This window comes from Vulpes vulpes, chromosome 2, assembly GCF_048418805.1.
Source record: "Vulpes vulpes isolate BD-2025 chromosome 2, VulVul3, whole genome shotgun sequence".
In the NCBI taxonomy this organism is placed as follows: Eukaryota; Metazoa; Chordata; class Mammalia; order Carnivora; family Canidae; genus Vulpes; species Vulpes vulpes.
This window is the reverse complement of record NC_132781.1, coordinates 40,633,843-40,654,613: the sequence shown is the minus strand read 5'-3', so window position 1 is coordinate 40,654,613 and position 20,771 is coordinate 40,633,843. Positions and strand designations below refer to the sequence as shown.

Here is a 20,771-nt window from a genome sequence, read left to right as displayed (position 1 = left end):
ATTTTTCTCTGTTATCAATTACAAAGAAAACACTCTTTTCCCTTCCTTGCTGAGTATTGGTTAGTGCTTAACCCGTGTTCCAGACCCCTGCCAACAGAAAAGAGTGCGGGAGGGAGCTCCCCAAGGGCCCCATACCTGCTTTTATCTGTTTTATTTTATTTGTTTGGCTTCCATAGATAATATACTTCAGAAAAAGTTCTGTGGCTTAAAGTTGTTGTTTGTTTGTTTGTTTGTTTTTTTGAAGATTTTTCTATTTTCATTCACTCATGAGAGGCACAAAGAGAGAGGCAGAGACATAGGCAGAGGGAGAAGCAGGCTCTCTGTGGGGAGCCTGATGCAGGACTTCATCCCAGGACCCCAGGATCTCACCCTGAGCCGAAGGCAGATGCTCAATCACGGAGCTACCCAGGTGCCCCTGTGGCTTAAAGTTTTGAAAAGTCCTCAGTTAAGGCCTTTCTAGGCCCCATCCCAGCTCCAAGAAGCCAATCCGCAGGAGAGCAGAATATTTGTGCATCTCGATATTAGAACAGGGAAGTATAAAAGCCCTGAAGAGTTAGCAGTTGGTTATTGGTTTGTATCAAGGCCTTGGTGAAGGTGGCGAGAAGTCACCTGCCTCCTCTCTTTCAGGGTAAAGGCCCCAAAGCTGTCATCAGCATCAAGGACTTGAATGCTACCTTCGAGACAGAGAAGATAGGGAACCCCCATGGGCTGCAGATCACCTACAGGAGAGAGGGCCACATCAGGAACCTGTTCGTGTACCATGAGAGTGGGAAGGTGAGATGACCAGCATGGCCACCCTGGCCCCCAGCCCGCACTCCGAGATTCTGCAGCCTGGCTTGCTAGCAACCTGGTTCAGCTGCTGCTTGGGATTTGCTGCTGCTGTTGCCTTATCTCTCATCATTTTCCAATCTGAGAGAGCCATACAATACAGCAGCAGGGAGTGAGAGCAGGGAGAGAAACCTGGCAGGCACCATGGATGTGTCTGGATAGTGAGCAGCCACTAAGGGGACTCCAGTTAGCAGAAGGGCCGTGCCTAGGGGTGACAAACCCAGGTAGGGCAGAGATTCTGAACATGGGAGCAGGGGAGAAGGGAAGATCCTGCAGCCCTGAACTCCAGGGCCTTGCTACTCACATGTGGTCTTGTACCCACAGTATTAGGATCACCTGGGAGCTTGCTAGGAACAGTCTCAGTCAGACCCACCTGAACCTACTGAATTAGAGACTCCATTTTCACAGGATCTCTAGGTGACCCTTAAGCACATTAAAGTTTAAGAAATCGGCTCTGCCAGAGAAGAGCAAGCCAATAGTATATGTCCAGGAGAATAAGCTGGGTCAGAATGTGTGGAATCTCATGACTGGACAAGGGGCATGGATGCCATGTGGAGGTGCAGAGAGGTAGAGGTGAGGGCAGACATTTAGTGAGTGCCTATTGATTCTGTGCCAGGCATTGTTCTTGGCAATCACCACACATCTTTTTTTTTTTTTTTTTTTTTTAAGATTTTATTTATTAGGGAGAGAGAGAGAGAGAACAAGTTGGGAAGAGGCAGAGGGAGAGGGACAAGCAGACTCCATACTGAATGCAGAGCCCGATGTGGAGCTCAAACCCACAACCCTGGGATTATGACCTGAGCTGAAATCAGTAGTTAGATGCTTCATGGATTGAGCCACCCTGGAGCCTCATTCTATATCATTTCTTATTCCTCAAAACAGTCCAGGAGATGTTTTAACCCTATGTTACTGAGCCTTGGGCACATTACATAACTTGTTCAGGGTCACCCAGACTACGGTTCCTGAGTCCTACACCTATTTACCACCCCATGTGCCTCTGCTGGAGGGACAATCCTTGGCAGCAGGAGCCAGGAACCTGAGGCAGGGACTAGATCTTCCCAAGGGGTGCTAGCACTGGGATGCTTTCCTCATAGTCTGGGCAGAGTTCCTGGTGGTGGAGTCTGAAGAATAGGGGTTTGGAGTCAGAAACTGGGGCCCTGGTTCTTCCACTCTGGGCTGAGTTACTTGACCAAGTCCCTTCCCCTCCTCCATCTGCTTGGTTATGGATTTGAACACCTACCCCCCAGAGGGTTTTGAGGGTTGAATGACCATGAACCATGAATGTCAAAGAATTTCATTACTGTGAAGTACATTTCTTTTTTTTTTCTTTAAGATTTTATTTATTTGAGAGAAAGATGGTGAGAAAGAGCACCACTAGGCGGGCAGAGAAGGGAGAAGCAGTATCGCCACTGAGTAGGGAGCCCGAGGCTTGGCTTGATCCCAGCACCATGGGATCATGACCTGAACTGAAGGCAGATGCTTAACCAAATGAGCCACCCACATGCCCCTACAGTGAAGTGCATTTCAAACATTAACCTCTGTTAATTATTTGCTCATGATTGTAGCAGTTTTAAAGGGTAAAATCTTATGGGCAATTTCACATCTGTATCACTTACTCATTCACTCTTTTTTTTTTTTTTTTTAAGATTTTATTTACTGGGGGGTGGGTGAGGGGCAGAGGGACAAACAGACCCATCTGTGGAATGCAGAGCCTGCCAGGGGCTGGATCCCAGGACCCTGAGTTCGTGACCTGAGCTGAAGTCAGACACTTAATCAACTGAGCCACCCAGGCACCCCAATCAGTGACTCTTTTGGTTAATCCTTATTGTGCTTCTGCAATGTTCGAAGTACTGCCCTGAGTTCTAGAGAGTGTGATAATGAATAGTTAGAGCCATGGGTGGGCCTCAAGCATCCCAGAGTCTGGGGAGGGAGTCAGATGGGAAATGGGCATTGTTGATACTGTGTGATGGGGTGTCAGTCATGCTGGGGACACATAGGAGACATGTCAGTGGCCTAGTCTGGGCTGGCGTGGGTAGAGGGCAATCAGAGGAAAGACTTTCTATTTAAAAATTATGTGAATATGTTGAAAAAGTGGACACTCAAACCAGCTTAAAGGGGGTATGAATGGAAAATATACAAGTTTTTTTTTTTTTTTTTTTAAGAGCAACAGATATGACTGGGTCTCCTGAGAGATTAGTCAGGAACTGTGTGTCTGTGTGTGTGTGTATGTGTGTGAGAGAGAGAGAGAGAGAGAGAGAGAGAGAGCGAGAGAGAGAGAGAGAGAGAGAGCAGGAAAGGACTCTCACAGGAATACATTATTCATAGCACCAGAAGTACAAGTAAATGTCATATTTATTTCTCTAAATTCAAGGACCCCCCATTCCCCAAAGTGGCAAGAAATCTAATATCCATCATCTTGACTTCCTCACTTAGTTTTACCATAATCTTGGGACTGGGAGACACAGAGGAGATTCCTGGTTCTTTGTCCATGGTCCTTGGTCTTTGAACCACGGTCCATGGGTTCTCTGCTGTTGCCCTATGTCCACGTTGGATGCCAGTGGCCCCCCCACCCCTCCATGCCAGTCGCTATATGAGGGCTTTTGTTGAAGTGCCCAAGGTCTCTGATACTTAGGGTAACTGCCCCCCCTTCCAGGTAGAAGGCAGAGAAGGGAGAAGCAGTATCGCCACTGAGCAGGGAGCCCGAGGCTTGGAGCATCTGACGACCTGGGTATAGCCATTCTCTTGCCCTCAATGCCCCAGCTTCTCTGTTAGATAGGCATAAACAGGGGCTGCAGACTCATGCCTGCAGGGGCCAGGTAGGTCATTTGAACATGGAATGGGCAACTATAAGGCTATAAAGCAGGAAGACCTGTATGGAGGACTGAAACAAACAAAACTTTGGAACCAAACAAATGTGTGTGCAGGTTGGATTTGGCCCTAGGGTTACCAGTTAGTGACCAAAGTCTGGGTGGGTGTTTTCTGGGACCTGCATAGGTTATTAATGCCCAGGACAAGAGAGCTCACAATTCTGGAATACTGGGCCAGCCTGCTTGGCTGCTGAGAAAGGGTCATTATGTTGCATTCCTGGGAAACTGTATTTGAATGAATTTCTCAATCACTGTATTACATCGAGGTGGAGCAGACCAGCTATTTGAACAAATCTTTCAGCTTCCCAATTCCAAATTATTTGGGAGAAAGGCCCTGATAAGCCCAGGCTAGCCTCTTCATTGGTCCAGGCCTGACCTAGTTCCTGTGGCCAAGAAGGGGAAGATCCTAGCAGCAAATGTGGCTGCAGTTGTGGGTGAGTGGTGTGTGAGAATGGGTGGGGCGGTTCTTATAGAAGCAGGGCTTGGGCTGAGCAAAAATCCACTAAAACAACTAAACTAAACTTCAGGATAAGAAGAATGTGGAGTGCCTGGGTGGCTCAGTCTGTTAAATGTCTGTCTGCATTTGGCTTAGGTCATGTCCAAGGGTCCATTCAACCCTCAGGGTGGTGGGATTGAGCCCTGCATCAGCTCTTTGCTCAACGGGGAGCCTGCTTCTTCTGCCTGCTGTTCCCCGATTGCATTCTCCCATTCTCTCACTAATAAATAAATAAAATCTTTCTTTTTATTTAAAAAAAATTTTTTTAAAAGATTTATTTTTATTTATTGATGATAGACATAGAGAGAGAGAGGCAGAGACACAGGCAGAGGGAGAAGCAGGCTCCATGCAGGGAGCCCGACGCAAGACTCGATCCCGGGACTCCAGGATCGCGTCCTGGGCCAAAGGCAGGCACAAAACCGCTGAGCCACCCAGGGATCCTCTCCTTTTTTTTTTTTTTTTTTAAAGGATACGTAGAATATTCTAGGTAAAAGCTATGTGTGGGGTCAGGGAAGAGAGGTGAATTAAGTAGAGTGTACAACATGAAAGGATTGCAAATGCTTTTGTATGGAGGGAGCTCAGAGGGCGAAGTGGTCATACTAGAGAACTTAGACTTTTCACCTGAGGGTAGCAAAGAGGACTCTGGGGGGGCCCTGGGTGGCTCAGTGGTTGAGCATCTGCCTTTGGCTCAGGTCATGATCCCAGGATCCTGGGATTGAGTCCCTCATCAGGCTCCTTGCAAGGAGTCTGCTTCTCCCTCTGCCTGTGTCTCTGCCTCTCTCTCTCTGTGTCTCTCATGAATAAATAAATACAATCTTTAAAAAAAAAAAATCACTCTGGCTGCTGTGGGGAGGACCTATTGCAGAGCAGCAGAGCCAAGGCAGAGCCAGCTAGACAAGTGGTTCACCAGGTCTTTATAAGGTAACTCACACTGCTAAGGGCACACTCCCCCAGAGTGACACTAGCAAGTCCAAGCCAGCTTTGGCCCAAGTTGCACCCCAGGTGATGAGCATCCCCATTGAAGGGAATCCCCAGGTGTACTTGCCCCCCCCACGTGAGAGCCAGTCTTTGACATCTGAGGGCCCTTCCTCCTCCAATTATGTCCCACTGACCAGCATTAGGGATTCAGGATCTGAGGCCTCACCTACCTCAAACCCACTAGACCCAAACCTGCATTTTAAAGAGATCCTCAGGTGGTTCTTACACACTTTGGAAAGGGCCAAGCATGGCTCAAGACCATTACCTAACTCTAGCATAATTCTCCTTGGTCTTTCTTCATGGCTCTGGACCTCTCTGTCAGTGGCTTCCCACCTGCTCAGGTGAGCTCCCCAGGCTCTGGCATCATTCTCCCACATGCCTGTGATCAGGCCTCTAAGCAGAATTGGGGGTGTTGACACTGAAGATCCAGCTAACTTCCTGCCACCAGACTCAGCTCCCCACTACTCCATCTCACAGGATATCTATTCTCATTTTTTCTCCACAGGAGATAGTGGACTGGTTCAATGCCCTCCGTGCAGCCCGTCTGCAATACCTAAAAACGGCCTTTCCTGAGCTCCCAGAGTCTGAGGTGAGCTAAATGTGGACCCCAACTTCCTTTTTTTAAAAAAAGATTTATTTTGAGGGAGGGAGGGTTGGAAGGAGAGAGAGAGAGAGAGAGAGAGAGAAAGAAGCAGACTCCCTGCGAGTGTAGAGCCTGATGCGGGGCTTGATCTCATGACCTAGGCTGAAACCAAGAATCAGATGCTTAACTGACTGCACCACCTAGGTGCCCCATGAACCCCAGCTTCTGAGTCTCCTCTCTGCCACCTCCTCTCCTTGCCTGCTGACCTCAAAAATACTCAGAGGCCCAACTAGCTTTGTTTGTGAACAAGACTTTGAGAGAAACGAAAGGCTTTCTTTAGGGGATTATGGCCTCACACATGGCATGGCAGCCTCCAAAATGTAGGTTGCCTTTTGGATGCAGAGCCACCATCCCCAGTGTCAAGGGGCTTGGGATTTGGGCATCTCTTTCTGATGCCTTCTCCCATTGAAATGTGCAAATGATCCCTCATGGGCCTTCATGGGCTTTTGAGCCATTTTATCTTGTATTGCCTTTATCTAGTAACCCCTTATAGCAGACAGCTAGGTGGGGTGATTGTTCCTATTTTACTGATGAAAACTGAGTCCCAGGAAGGTCAAGTGAATACCAGAGAGTGCTCTTCCCACTCTAATGTCCTCCCTTTGCCCTTTTGTATTCTGGTCTCCGGAAGGCAATGGGATCTTCTCCATTACAGTTCTAATAGGGGCAGTCTGCCTTCTGTAGCCAAGATCATGGTGCTCCTGAGAACTTCATTTTGGTTGTCCTCAGACATGTGGGGCATCCATCTACATCTCTCAGGTGTGTGGGGCAGAGGATGCTGCCTTGAACCAGGAGGCTTGGGCTCTCATGGATGCTGTGTTGCTAACTCACTGTTTGTCACTAACATCACTTCTCGGAACATCTGCTTCGACGTCTGGAAGATGGCTGTTGGTCTGGGTCATCCTCAGGGTCCCTTCCACCTCAGAGGTGCTATGGTCTGGGGTCTGCTTTAGGCTCTACTCTAGGAGGATTTTGTAAATGATGGGGGTGGAGACACTGTATTAATCCCAGGACTTTCTTATTCCAAACTGTTACACCTTCCTTAAAAGCCTAAATGCTCCTTAATTCCAGAGTTTGCAGGGAGCTAAGTTTTGGAAACAGGCTACCCCTCCAGGCCTAGCAATGCACTGAGATGGCAGTTCTCTGCGAGTGACTCCAGCCAGGCCTGCGTCAGGACCCTCTGGTTCTGTGGAGTCAGCACCCAGTATGAGCGAGTGCACAATCCGTGGGCAGGGCTTGTGCATGCTGAGTGCTGACTGGAGACTTCGGAGGACAAAGTGCAGACTCTCAGCTTTAGTCATCTAGGCTGGCTCTTCAACTTTGTTGACCCCTGCCTAGGAAATTGGTTTTTGGCCAACCCCTCAATGTCCTCTTGCCTCCCCTCATCCACCATGAGTCTCCTCCCCACCCCCATCTCTCTGCTGCCTTTCCTCCCCCTGTCACTAGGTATGGCCTGAGATTCTGGACTACCACTTGGACCTCAGTTCAGGCTGAGGGACAGACACCCGGGAGTTCCAGTGTGGGGGGTGGTCCCATACTAAGAAATGTGTGGCCTCTGAGGTCAGAGAAGCTGATGTGTTACCTGAGGCATGTCACCTCACCATTCTGAGCTTCAGTTTGCTCATCTGTCACCATGGGGACAATGCCCAGTCTCCAGGGCTATTGTGAGAATCGAATGGGCCACAGCTTCTAGGGTCCTATAAACAGCACTCCATCCATGTGCTCTTCCTTCTTCTGGTATCTCCTCAGGCCTAGACTAGCATTGCCCAGGCTCAGGTTCAGACTCTTGAGCAGTTTAGGACTCTTCTTTCCAAATGAAGAAATTAAGGCCTCCGGAAGGTATTTTAGGGAAAGGGGAGTGCTATACTTTCATTTTTGGCTCACAATTTTCTTCCTTTCGACTTCCCAGACTTCACTTCCCCTTCGCCCCAGGTCCGGGGCTCTGGAGCTCCAGAGGACCCCCTCTGCTCTCAGAGGCCTGAGCTGTCATTGGAAGCTCTAGACTTGCCAGTTTGACTCCCTAGAGCATAGGAGGCCACCACTAATTCCTGGAAGCTTCTCTGAGTATGGGATGGCAAGCTGGAAGGGATCCGAGAGATCACATAATCCAGTCTCCATATTACTTGGAGGGAAGTGGGCCCAGAGAGGGACAGGGTCTTAGCAAGGTAAAACAGCGAGGTGGAGGTCAGAACAGCACCTGGAATCCAGGTCTCCTGACTCCTAGTCCAGAGCTTTCTCTATTTGCCCACCCTGCCACCATCTCCTGTGGGCCTATGTCAGAAACCCCAGCAAAGACCAGGTCTTGGCCAGGTGCCTGATCAGAGGGCTCTGGAATGTTTACACTGTAGTGTCATGGTGATAGGAATCACCAGTGTCTGTCAGCCATAGGTGTGAATCCCACCCATCTTTATAGCCTTCCAGCAACACGGCATAGAGAAAATTGCCAGCCACTTCTCTGAGGCCTGGTTTCTTCAGAAGTCCAATGAAGATGATAATGTCCACCTCACAGGGTGATTGAGAATTGCATCCAGAGCCTGACACATGTAGATCCTCAAAACATGCCCTCCTGGCACCAGGAGGGTTTCCTCAGAGCCCTGCCTGTCTGCCTCCTAGGATTACTGAAGGAATTCTTAGACTAAGTCCTTAAATCACGATTCGGCTCTGCTGGTGAGCTCTGCAAGCATCTGAGATGCTGTCGTCTGACTGTTGAAACGGTAATATTGCATCCCTACCACATTCCAAATATAACCCTGTGAACTGTGAACACACATCCTTCCCCATTCCAGACTTCCCCTTTGCTGGGGAGCCAAGTTCAGGAAGGAAACTTGAACCCTTGGCGTGTGAGTTGGTGTATGTCAGTGTATGTCTCTCTTTCCCCAGCTCGTGCCCCTCATCACCAGGAACTACCTCAAACAAGGCTTCATGGAAAAGACTGGTCCAAAGGTAATTTGGCCGCTCTCTGGGGAGACTTACACGTGCCCCTGGTTCTAGTGGGCAGTAGGGCAGAATTTGGAAAGCGAGGAACCAGGAGTGAGAAGAGTGGGGGGAAGGGAAGTAACCCAATGTTTGTGCATTCCTGGGGCCAAAGACCAAGAGGAGACTGGTGAGCTGGTGTGTGGTCCAGCTGTGGGTGCTTCTCCTGATCCTCCTCCTCCTTTATCAACATCACCAGCAGCTTCTTTCCTCTTTTTTTTTTTTTTTTTTTAGATTATGTTTGTTTATTAGAGAGAGAGAGAACGCATGTGTATGCCAGTGCTGGAGAGGGCGAGGGGTAGAGAGAGAGCAGGGAACGTACACAGCTGATCCCAGGACCCCAGGATCATGACTTGAGCCAAGGCAGACGCTTCCCTGACTGAGTCGTCCAGTTGCCCCAGCTTCCTTCCTCTTAACTCCAATCTCATTGACCCCACTCCTGTGAAAGCAGAGCTGAAAAGGGACTCTGCGTAACAGATTTTACACTTTCCAGAACCCTTGTGTACTCTGTGCTGGGGGCCTACCAGCACTGTCCAAGTGAGACGGGCTGGTGACTGGTCTGTGAACACACAGCTATACACGCCTGCCCGCCCGCCCGTGGGCACACCCCTTCCCAGCACACACATCCTCCCTCCAGCTGAGCCTCTGCTCTCCTTTGCTAAACCCGCCCCAACTGCCAGTGCTGCCCATTTCTACTTATCAATGACAGAAGGGAAGATTGGCTGCTCTTGGGCCTCCCTTGGAGGTCCAGAGGGGTGGCGGCTCCTGCTGTGAGGGCATCTTGGGGGGGCCCCAGCCTGAATGCCAAGAGGGGCACAGCTCCAAGTCAGAAGTCTGGCTGGAGAGGATCCTGATGATTGTGAGGGGAGGAGGTGGGGAAGGGAGGGTGAGAAGAGAAAGCAGAGGGAGCCTCCTGAAAAAACCAAAGCAGCAGCAATCCAATGCTGTTTTTTGTTTTTTTTTTTTTTTTAACAGGATGGTTGTTAATTCTGCAGGGAAAGGTGTTAGGCAATCAGTGTGAAAGAAAGCCTCTGGGCAGCTTAAAAACTAGTCAAAGCCTTCCACATTTTTTTCTGCAGATGGCACAGCCACTCCCCAGTGGTTTTTGCCAGGGGCTTTCTTTCCCCTGACCTTGGTTAGGGTTCCAGCCAGGCCAGCGCTTTCAGCATTGCTGAGCAGGAACTCTTTCTGATTTCCCCCACTTCCTTTTTCTGAGACTCCTTATCCCTAGCCTGAGAAAGAGGAGAGCCCCTCTTCCTACCCGTAGCAGCACCCAGAGGCACAAGGTGCAGCTGGCAAGGTGTGAGCAGGTGGGCAGAGCCCCAGGGAGGAGCACTGGGGTGTGTGACGGCCAAGATACTGGCCAGCTCCCTCGACCCAGCCCAGCCCAGGCTGGCTGTCTGACCTCTGTGCCCCAACCCGCACCCCCGCACTTGAGTGACCCTAGTATGAGGTTCCCTCTTTTGTAGCAAAGAGAACCTTTCAAGAAAAGATGGTTTGCTCTGGATCCCCAGGAGCGGAGGCTGCTGTATTACAAGAACCCACTGGTAAGAGCCACTGCCCGCCCCTGTCCAGTGCACCCCCAGACAGGTGGGGTCTGTGCCAGCTGGGGACTGCAGGGGAAGCAACAGTATTGGAACAACTTGGTGAGGGAAATGCCTCCATCTTTGCTCATCTCTCCAAGTCATCTCCATGCACAGAGGTATTCTCTTCCACCATCAGGACGTCCTCTCTATATCCAAAATTCTGCCAATGTAGTTAAACAGGTGACTTTTCATCCTCCTGTCTCCAGGGCTCGCTTCTCACTTGGGAGACTAGCGGTTAGCACCGTAGGCTCTAGAGCTTTCAGTCCTGCCACTTAGTGGTATGCCTTGGCCAGTGCACTTAACCCTCCGTGCCTTAGTTTCCTTCTCCAGAAGATAGTTTTAATAACAGCACCTTCCTCAGAGGCTGCCGTGAGGATTATATGAGCTACTTAAGGTAAAGCTCCCAAACAGTAAGCTGTCCATAAATGTTAAGTATCATTTTAACAGATCACGTGTGTGATTTCTTTTATGGCTTTTGTAGCCTTTCAAATTCTGGGTCTCACCAAGCAGAAATTCCCCGCAGAGACTCTCACTGCACACATATGACACCTCTTTCTAAAAGAGAGCCTAGGGGATGTCAGGGCTGCCGGCGTCCCTCTGCCCCAGCTGTGGCCTCTGGTGACCTCGTGTCCTCTGTTTCCAGGATGCCTTTGAACAGGGCCAGGTCTTCTTGGGGAGCAACGAGCAGGGGTATGGAGTCTATGAAGACCTGCCCAAGGGCATCCGGGGGAACCGCTGGAAAGCCGGCCTCACCATCATCACCCCGGAGCGGAGATTCGTCTTCACCTGCCCCAGCGAGAAAGAGCAGCGGGAGTGGCTGGAGAGTTTTCGGGATGTCCTCTCTCGCCCCTTGACGCCCCTCAGCCTCCTCCGTAAGATGCACGGCCTGGGGGGGCTTATTCTTTTGGCCAAGGGCAGAAGGGGGCCGCACAAGGGGTCTCTGTGAGCCCTGAAATGGAGGTCATGGCCCCCAACTGTCCTCTTTCCATTTTCTTCTCTTCCTGCCAAAGGAAAGTACAGGTGGTACACATTACTGCCAGAAAGCCCTCTCTGTTCATGTACAGTCCTTCTGTCGTTGAGAGCTCTACGCTGTTAGCTCCCCACCCTCCACCAGTCCGTCTCATGAGAAACCCTGGCCTGTTATTATTAGCTCCAGTCTCACCCACTGGGCAACTCCCAGGGTCTCAGGTTCCTCTGAGACCCACTCAGGTTCCCACAGAGGGAAGGCTATTTTTAATGCTCTTCTCCGGTCCTCCCTTCTGTCTACTTCTCCCCTGTTCCTCCCTTTTGCCCCCAATGTTACAAGTAGGTTTCTGTCTACTGACAGTCCTGTGAAAAATAGGAAGACATTCTGAACTGGAGCAGGAAACTTCTGGCCCGGGGCCTGGTTTGAGGGTATCAGGAAGATGTTCTGTGTTTGGAAAAGAACAGAGTAGGTCACTGCCCCCGGCCCCTTAGGAGAGATGCCTGTGCCCTTAAGAGTCAGCTGATGATAAACACACACCCTTTTCACTTTCCAAAAATCTTACAGCCAAAGAGCCTGAGAAGCAGAAGTTGTTAGCGAAGCATATCAGCTGCTACTTTCTTTCCCTGTGGGCCTGTATGTCTGAGTCTCTGTTTCTCGCCCTGTACTCTGGTGTGTGTTCTCTCTGTCTCTCACCCCGCTTTGGTTGGTTTTTTGATTCTGGTTGTTTGTTATCATGCCCTTGTCCCCTTACTTTCCCTTCTCTCCAGTAGGATTGCATTGGCATGGTTATTACCTCAGCTCTCTTCTTGCTCCCCTGGCAGCTGCATCATCGGAGAGTGGCCACAGCAGCAGGTGACTCGTTGGCTGAGGAGCTGGCCACTGGTCACCTGGAGCTCATGGGAAGAAGGACAAGCTGTCACCTAGGCCTTCGGTGCCCAGCAGAAGTGCCCTGAGGTCAGCAGCCATGGCTGGCCATGAACTCTGCCAAGACTGAAGCTTTGGCCTTTACTTACTGGCTCCCTGGGCCTTCCCACTGCCCTGGGGGTCTTGGGGATCTGGCACCTGTCATCAAGGCTCTGGAGATCTGAGATGAAGGCGCTGCAATGGAAAGCCACCCACCATGTCATGCAAGTGGCATGTTTGCTCAAAGAGAAAAAAAAGCTTGATTCTGAATCTAACCATGAGGGAATAATCAGACAAATCCACATTAGGGACATTCTGTAAAACAGCTGGCCTGCACTCCTCAAAAGTGTCAGGATCATGAAAGATAAAGTCATGAGGAAACTTACCTAGATAAAAGAAGACTAAGGGAGGCAACAAGGTGCAATTCATGATTCTTGATGGATCCTGGATTTTTACACTTTATTTTATTTTTTTAAGATTTTTATTTTTAAGCAATCTCTACACCCAATACAGGGCTCAAACTCATGACCCCAAGATCAAGGGTCACATGCTCCAGCAACTGAGCCAGCCAGGCAACCCTGGATTCTAGGTTTTTAAAAAACAGCTATAAAAGAACTAATTGAGATACTTGGGGCAGTTTGAATATGGATGTATATTAGCTAATCATGATGTGAGACTGATAGTTATGTTATATTTGTGTAGGAGATTGCTCTTGTTCTTAATGAACACGTGCTAAAAAGTTCAGGGGTAAAATGTAATAATCTTTAGTCTACAACTGACTCTTACGTGGGTCAGCAAAGAATAAGTGTATTTGCACATGTATATATAGAAAGTATATACATATATATATAGTGTGTGTATGTGTATATATGGAAGACAGGAAGTGTGTATATATATATATACAGGGAGAGAGAGAAAGCAAGCCACAGTGCAAAATGTTAGCAACTGAAGAATCTACAGGAAGTATAGATGGGTCTTTATTGTCCTGTTGGTGCAAATTTTCTAGTGACTCAAAAGTGTTCAAACTAAAAAGTTGGAAGCTGGGGAAATTTTTAAAGAAACATCCACTCTCAGCCTTCAAAAGCAGTGTGTTTTCAATATGAATCAAGATAGTTCCTGACAGTTCATGTTAGAAGAAATGAAAACCTAGAGAATACAAAAAAAAAAAAAACAATGTCTGAACTGATGATCGTCATACTCCGGAAAGAAAGAAGCAAGCCGAGGAGGCGGCTGTGCTGGACCCTAGGACACAGCTGTCCAATCTGCGTGTCAGCTGTGGCCTTGCCACTGACTTGAAATTGTTGAAAACCTCACTTTCCCACTGACGTGCCTTGGCTTTTCTCTTTTACTTAAGGAAGTTGTGCTAACTATTGAAATTCAATGGTATTGAATTTGATATATATAAGTATTTTTGAGCATCTCCTAGGTGCCAGGCTCTGGGCTAAGCCTTGGGAATAGGGCAGGAATCACATGATCCCTGTCTGTCACAGATCACAGATCCCAGGCTGCTACAAGTCAACTCTTACACAGGGTGGGACGATGCCACGAGTGTTCAGAACAGGCAGTACAAGCTCCTTGGGGAGCATGCAGCATAGGGTTTCCCCTGAGGGTCGGGGGATAGGAAGGCTTCTGTCCTCTCCAGAAAGTGACGTTGAAATAGAAACCTTAAAGATATTTAGAGGTTAGTCAAAGGGAAGAGGGTGAGGAAGACACTCGTCTCAGGGAAGTAAATGTTCAAAGGCCTTTGGATGGAAAAGAGGAACTGAGAGAAATCGGGAAGGGCTGACGTGTTAGAGAAACAGATCACCGAGGTCTCTGCTCTGTGATTCTTTGTCTTTCATGTGATGTGCAGAGGAACATTTGGTGTTCTTTCTTCATTTTGGTGGAGACGGAAAGGGTTAGGAGGGTGTTTACTAGAGTTGCTGCTTTTTATGGTGTTTTCCTGTGGATCCCCCCAGAGGACAAGCAATGTTATTGGAGTGTCTTTTCGGAGGCTTCTTGACAGCCCAGAGGAAGATGTGGGTGCTTCCTCTTCTGGCTCCTGAAGCACCTTGAAAATGTCTGTTTCAATACCTGCTGGGTTCAATACCTAAGAGTCAGTTGACTCACCTGCCTTTTTTACTATCCATGAGCGATGCCTAGAGAGGAAGAAAGAAGTAAACAGGCAGTAAGAAAGCTACTTGGTATTAAGAAGGAAAGTCACATGATCAGATTCCAAACTTAGGAAAAGAAGGCAGCAATGTAGAGTATGAGAAGGAAGCAGAGAGATCAGTTGGGAGGCCATTGCATAAATCACAAGCACCATCGTAATGCCTAGTTGTGGGCTTGTGTCTGAGGGAGCACACCAGCTCTATTTCCCGTCTCTTCTTTCTTAAACATCCTCCTCTTGTTCAGACAGAAAAGCCATACCTCTTACCCACCTTCAACCTTACTAGAGTATATTGCTCCAAGGCATAAAAATCTTTATTTGGGATGCCAAATAAAGAGATCTTTTGAAATAAGAGTGACAAGCCTTCTTTTTAAATTTTATTTTTTATATCACTCTATAATTGACTTTTTTTTACTGTTCTGTAAGTCTTAATACAATAGGATTCATGTAATTATCACCACAACCAGAATAAAGAATGGTTACATCACTTCAATCATTCCCTAGTGCTACCTCTTTATAGCCACACCCTTCCCCTGCTACCTGCCAATCACAGAACTGTTCTTCATCAGTCCAGATTTGTATTTTTGAAGATATCATATAAATGGAATCATTCAATATGTAATTTTTGAAACTGGCTTCTTTCAGTATAATGCCTTCGAGATTCATCCAAGCCACTGCATGTATCAATAATTCTTATTGCTGAGTAGTATTGCGTTATATGGATGTACCACAGTTTGTTTATCCCATGCAATAGTACTCAGCAATAAAAAGGAATGAATTATTAATACATGCAACAATATCCAGGAGTAGCACTGTTGAGTTATATGGTAGGTGTATGTTTAACTTTATAACAAACCATCAAACTGTTTTCCAGAGAGGCTGGACTATTTCGCATTTCCACTAATGATATTTGAGAGTCCTAGTTACTCTGTTCAGAAGTCCAGTGTACCATCCATTGTGCCACAGAGCCAGGAAGAGAGTTCCAGTTACTCTGCATCATCACCAGCACTTGGTATTGTCAGTACTCTTAATTTTAACAGTCCTAATAAATGTGTAGTGGTTTTCCATGGTTTTCATTTGTATTTCTCTAGTGGCTGGTGATGCTGAACATTTTTTCATGTGCTTATCTTTGGAGAAGTGACTTTGGTTCCATGTCTCATTTTTTTAATTAATTTTTTAAAAAAGATTTTATTTATTCATTTGAGAGAGAGAACACAAGCAGGAAGAAGAGCAGAAGAAGAGGGACAAGCAGACTTGCCACAATACGGGGAGCCCGACATGGGGCTTGATCCCAGGACTATGATATCTTGATGTGAGCTGAAGGCAGATGCTCAACTGACTAAGCCACCCAAGTGCCGGTCATTTTTTTTTTTTTTTTTTTTTTTTGCCGGTCATTTTTTTAATTGCGTGGTCTCTTTTCTTTATTGTTGAGTTTTGACAATTCTTTATATATTCTTGATATTAGTCCTTTGACAGACATGGAATGTGCAAATATTTTGCCCCAATCTGTAGCTTTTTATTCTCTTAACAGTGCCAGGGAAGTTTTCTTACGGCACTGAGGTCAGGGTTTATGGATTCCTTTGTTTTTTTGCAGATTTTTGTTGGTGATGAAGTTTGGCATGAAAAATAGGGTGTTTTGGCTTATGTTTGGATATTTTGAATTCATATAAAGTGGAGTAGGAATGAGGATGATGTTCATTTAATGGCTTCTTCCCCTGAAAAAAATATGCTTTGTCCCTGAAGGAATGCACTGGTAGATATTAATGGCAGTCATACCTTATTTCATCCCCCACACAAATTCAGGAATTTGTCCTTTCCCATCTAACATTAGAACCCAGTGTCACAGGGATGTGTATTGACACATTTTTAAAAAAGATTTTATTTACTTATTTTAGAGAAAGAGCATGCAAGGGGCAGGGAGGAAGGTAGAGGCAGAGGGAGAGAGAGAAACCAAAGCAGAATCCCCACTGAGCAAGGAGCCCAAGGGAGGGCTTGCTCCCAGGACAGCAACATCATGACCTGAGCAGAAACTGAGCTGGACACTTAACCTGCTGAGCCACCCAGGTGCCCTTTAACACATCTATTTGAATTTAACAATGATGTCAGACTGACAGAAAATGAGTCTGATTTGCCTGACTGGTTTGATGTGAGAACTGGCCTTGCCAATTAGGTTATGTGGCAAGTATTTTGCATAAATTGGGTAAGCTAAATCTGCAGCCCCCAAATTTTAAAGAAAATATATTTCAAGCATATAAAAGTATCTTTCCAAAAAAAATATGAGATTGGCAAAGGTGTATTCAAATGATTAATATTCCAATTTTTCTAGGCCTGAGTATATCAAGTTAAACAAAGTGACTCTTAAGTAATAGAGTGACTGGTTTAATTGATAGTAATTTGATAAGCCCGGGCAAAGTCTTGTTACCATACCTCCCAGAAAATGAGAAAGTGAACACTTCTTTTTTCTCTAAGTTTTTATTTATTTAATCTCTACAATCAACATGGGGCTCAGACTCATGGCCCTGAGATTAAGAGTTGCTTGCTCTTTCAACTGAGCCAGCCAGGCACCCCAAGAAAGTAAATACTTTTGACTTTTGCAACACAGGTAGCCTCAAATTCTTTGTTCTAATAAAGATTAAAGGAAAATCTGATCAAATTGTCAGCTGAGAGATTACTAAGTAATTTCTGTTGATGGATCACTGATTTTTTTATCTCAAAGTATTCAGTAAAGTATGTGACATGGTTGTCATATATGTGAACGAGGTTTTTCAGAACTAACATAAAAACAAAAAATAGTATAATTTATTCCCAAATCTTGTTTAATTCTATTGCTAAGTAATGTTCATCTCTCATATAACTCAATAGCAAAAAAAAATTAAAAACAGGCAGAAGACCTGGATACATATTTTCCAAAGAAGAAGTACAAATGACCAGCAGGTACATGAAAAGGTGCTCAACAGCATAATCATCAGGGAAAAGCAAATCAAAACACCAATAAGATATCACCTTGCGGGATCCCTGGGTGGCGCAGCGGTTTGGCGCCTGCCTTTGGCCCAGGGCGCGATCCTGGAGACCTGGGATCGAATCCCACGTTGGGCTCCCGGTGCATGGAGCCTGCTTCTCCCTCTGCCTGTGTCTCTGCCTCTCTCTCTCTCTCTGTGACTATCATAAATAAATAAAAAAATTAAAAAAAAAAAGATATCACCTTGCTGTAAGAGAAGCTATCAAAAAGACAAGAAATAACAAGTATCAGCCAGGATGTGGAGAAAAGGGAACCCCTGTGCACTGCTGGTGGGAATGTAAATTGTTGCAGCCACTGTGGAAAAGTTATGGAGGTTCCTTAAAAAATAATAATAGACCTACCATATAACCCAGTAATCTCATTTCTGGGTATATATATGAAGGAAACAAAATCACTGTCTCAAAGAGTTATCTGCACCCAATGCAGCATTATACACAATTGTCAAGTCATGGAAATAACCTGTGTCTACATTAATAGATGAATGGATAAAGAAAATACACACACACCCCTTGAGGATATTATACTAAATGAAATAAATCAGAGAAAGACATTGTATGATCTCACATGTAGAATCTATAAAAGCTGAACTCAGAAACAGAGTAGAATAGTGGTTGCCAGGGACTGGAAAGTGGGGGGATATGGGAAGATGTAGGGCAAAAAATACAAATTGCCATTTTTGAGATGAAGAAATTCTGGGAATCTATCATACAGCATGGTGACTATTGTTTACTATTTTGTATATTTTAAAGTTGCTAAGAGAGTAGATCTTAAATGTTCTCATCAGCCTCAAAAAAAGGTGAGATGATGGAGGCGTTCACTAACCTTATTATGGTAATCATTTTGCAATATATATGTGCATTAAATAAATCATCGTATTGTACATCTTAAACTTAGAGACAATGCTATGTGTCATTTGAGATAACTCAGTAAAGCTGGAGAAAAAAGTAATATTCATCCACAGATAAATGCGGTTTTTTTAAATTAAAAATTAAAAAAAAGATTTTATTTATTTATTCATGAGAGACACAGAGAGAGAGGCAGAGACAGGCAGAGGGAGAAGCAGGCTCCATGCAGGGAGCCCCATGTGGGATTCTATCCTGGGACTCCAGGACCACACTCTGGGCCAAAGGCAGTTGCTAAACCGCTGAGCCACCCAGGCGTCCCGATAAATGCATTTTTTAAAAGAAACCAGCCCATCCATCTCACTAAGAGCTGTAATTCCAATAAAATTTTGATTTTTTATTTAATACCTATTTATATAAATTTATATTTGTTTTGATTGCTAATAATAATTTTAAAAAAATATTTGTTAGAGACAGAAGAGTATGAGCAGGAAGGGGTAAGGGAGAGGGAGAGAGAATCCCAAGCAGACTCCACACTGAGTGTGGAGCCTGACTCTGAGCTCAATCTCAGGACCTCGAGATCATGACCTGGGCAGAAATCAAGAGTCAGATGCTTAACTGACTGAGCCATCCAGGTGTCCTGACTGCTAATAATAACTTTTTTTTATTAAATTTTTTTTCTGATTTTAGTTATTTATTCATGAGAGACACAGAGACATAGAGAGGCAGAGACATAAGCAGAGGGAGAAGCAGGCTCTATGCAGGGAGCCTGATGTGGGACTTGATTCCAGGACTCCAGGATCACACCCTGAGCCGAAGGCAGAGGCTTAACTGCTGAGCCACCCAGACATCCCTATAATTTTAATGATAAGTCAATCCAGCATAAAAATTTATTTTTTTAAAGATTTAATTTATTTATTCATGAGAGACACGGAGAGAGCGAGAGGCAGAGACACAGGCAGAGGGAGAAGCAGGCTCCATGCAGGGAACCTGATGTGGGACTCCATCTCAGGACTCCAGGATCACGCCCCGGGCCGAAGGCAGGCACTAAACCGCTGAATCACCTAGGGATCCCCCAGAAGAAAAATTTAATGAGCCTTTTTGTTATAGGAAGTAAAACAGACTTTAAAATTTCAATAAATATGCATATTTCTATTGCAGAGAATTATTACAAGTTGATAAAAGTGATTACAAAGTGATAAAAGACTTTCATGCATAAAATAGATTGCTTTAGAATATCGTTCTGTGGAATTGGACAACTAAGAAGAAATGGATAAATTCCTAGAAACATATAAACTACCAAAACTGAAACAGGAAGAAATAGAAGGGATCCCTGGGTGGCGCAGCGGTTTGGCGCCTGCCTTTGGCCCAGGGCGCGATCCTGGAGACCCGGGATCGAATCCTACATCGGGCTCCCGGTGCATGGAGCCTGCTTCTCCCTCTGCCTGTGTCTCTGGCTCTGTCTCTGCCTGTGTCTTTGGCTCTGTCTCTCCTTCTATCTCTCAAGAATAAATAAATAAAATCTTTAAAAAAAAAAAAAAGGAAGAAATAGAAAATTTGAGCAGACATATAACCAACAAAGAAACTGAATCAGTACAAAAAAAAACAAAACAAAACCCTCCCAACAAATGAAACTCCAGTGATGTGGGAAGCAAAGACAAAAGAAAAATCAAACGTCTTTACTACTTATAGGCCATTGACAAGTCCTTGAAACAGGCAGAATGACAGTCCTATAGGAACTCAGCTGCCTCAATGTTAGAGCTTTGCTAAGGGCAAAAGGCAATCTTAGCCCAACTCCAGAATCCTGTAAGTCTACTTTAACATGTAAAAATTCCTTTGAGGGGCATCTGAGTGGTGTAGTCGATTAAGCGTCCAATTCTTGGGTTCAGCTCAGGTTGTGATCTCACAGTCTTTGGATTGAGCGCCAAGTCACACTCCGTGCTCAGCATGGAGTCTGCTGAGATTCTCTCTCCCTCTGCCCCTCCTGCTCATGCTCACCCTCTGTCTAAAATAAATAAATCTTTAAAAAAAATAAATAATTACTTTGGAAACTTCCTTTATCTTTATCCTCCCAAGATATGTGTTGGCAATCATCCTCCAAGCATATGATCCACCAATATGCATCTGGAGGGTCTCATGACTAAGGTTTTATTAGACGGTAATAAAGATTGATTTTATTTATTCATTCATTCATTCATGAGAGACAGAGAGAGAGGGGTAGAGTCACAGGCAGAGGGAGAAGCAGGCTTCCTGCAAGGAGCCCAATTCGGGCTTGATCCGGATCCTGGGATCACGCCCTGAGCCGAAGGCAGATGTTTAACTGCTGAGCCACCCAGGCGTCCTATCAGACAGTAATAAATGATCTTTTCCTAACAATAGCTAGCCCCCTCAAAGTCCTGGAAACCTTGCTTCCAAAATTCTTTGGAGACTTATGCTCTCCCTAACCCCCTCCCAACTTGGAGGTATATAATGGGCCACTCCTCATGACCCCAGTGCAGCTCTTTCTGCCCACAGGTCCTGTCC

At 46.0% G+C, this 20,771-nt stretch overlaps 1 protein-coding gene across 4 annotated transcripts in view; it reads left to right on the top strand.

Moving 5' to 3' along the window:
• The window catches only part of ADAP2 (ArfGAP with dual PH domains 2), a 28,787-nt gene extending 13,907 nt beyond the window's left edge, over window positions 1–14,880 (top strand). The window contains exons 6-11 of one of the 4 annotated variants that reach the window (XM_025996303.2): window positions 628–774; window positions 5,675–5,758; window positions 8,690–8,752; window positions 10,252–10,329; window positions 11,012–11,240; window positions 12,157–14,880. In XM_025996303.2, coding sequence (XP_025852088.2) covers window positions 628–774; window positions 5,675–5,758; window positions 8,690–8,752; window positions 10,252–10,329; window positions 11,012–11,240; window positions 12,157–12,191 — 636 coding nt within the window. In that variant the 3' untranslated portion in view covers window positions 12,192–14,880. Of the gene's footprint in view, window positions 1–627; window positions 775–5,674; window positions 5,759–8,689; window positions 8,753–10,251; window positions 10,330–11,011; window positions 11,441–12,156 lie in introns of those variants that run through there. The other 3 variants (XM_072747739.1, XM_072747737.1, XM_072747738.1) reach the window with 3 other exon arrangements.
• The last annotated feature ends 5,891 nt before the right edge of the window (window positions 14,881–20,771 follow it).